At 55.9% G+C, this 497-nt stretch overlaps 1 protein-coding gene across 1 annotated transcript in view; it reads left to right on the forward strand.

Moving 5' to 3' along the window:
- MAMLD1 (mastermind-like domain containing 1) overlaps positions 1–497 on the forward strand; it is a gene marked incomplete at its 5' end in the record, with an annotated part of 36,352 nt that overhangs the window by 32,742 nt on the left and 3,113 nt on the right. Inside the window, one exon of the mRNA XM_009580581.1 lies at positions 3–294. Within this exon, the coding sequence (XP_009578876.1) occupies positions 3–294 (292 nt within the window). The remainder of the gene's footprint in view (positions 1–2; positions 295–497) is intronic.

A 497-nucleotide genomic window follows, 5' to 3' on the forward strand; every position in this document is an offset into this window, starting at 1 on the left:
AGGCCGAGGGCGGACTTCACCTCCGGTTCCTTAGCAAACCACTCTGCAACTCAGCAACACTTGAGGCAGCCGAGTATGCCAAGAATCCCTAACGTCTACCCCAACTCATCTGCCCAGATGTGGACGCCGACCGCTGTGCCAAGAATGCCAAATCAAAGCCAAATGGATGCCAGCATGCAGCAGTTCTCCGGTAACACCCTCTTCTCCAAACAGAACGTGAGACCGAGCGCGCCGGGCCAGCAGTTCTCCCAGCAGGCCGTAGTGCCGCCTAATCAGATCGCTCCCGGCGTCCAGGTCAGACAGATGCAAAAACTGAGCATGGGGCAGTCTGGCCAGGGCTTGAGCTCAATGAGTAATCAGAACTTGAGACACAGTTTAACCAGGGGACCGTTGCCAGCTATGAATGTTATGAAATCAATGCCACAAGGAGTGTCCAGTTTTAACCAGCTTAATCCTGCCTCGGGCCTCGGCCCGCCCAGCTACCCTTCCACAGGCCA

This window comes from Fulmarus glacialis, unplaced genomic scaffold (genome assembly GCF_000690835.1).
Source record: "Fulmarus glacialis isolate BGI_N327 unplaced genomic scaffold, ASM69083v1 scaffold8196, whole genome shotgun sequence".
NCBI classification, from domain to species: Eukaryota; Metazoa; Chordata; class Aves; order Procellariiformes; family Procellariidae; genus Fulmarus; species Fulmarus glacialis.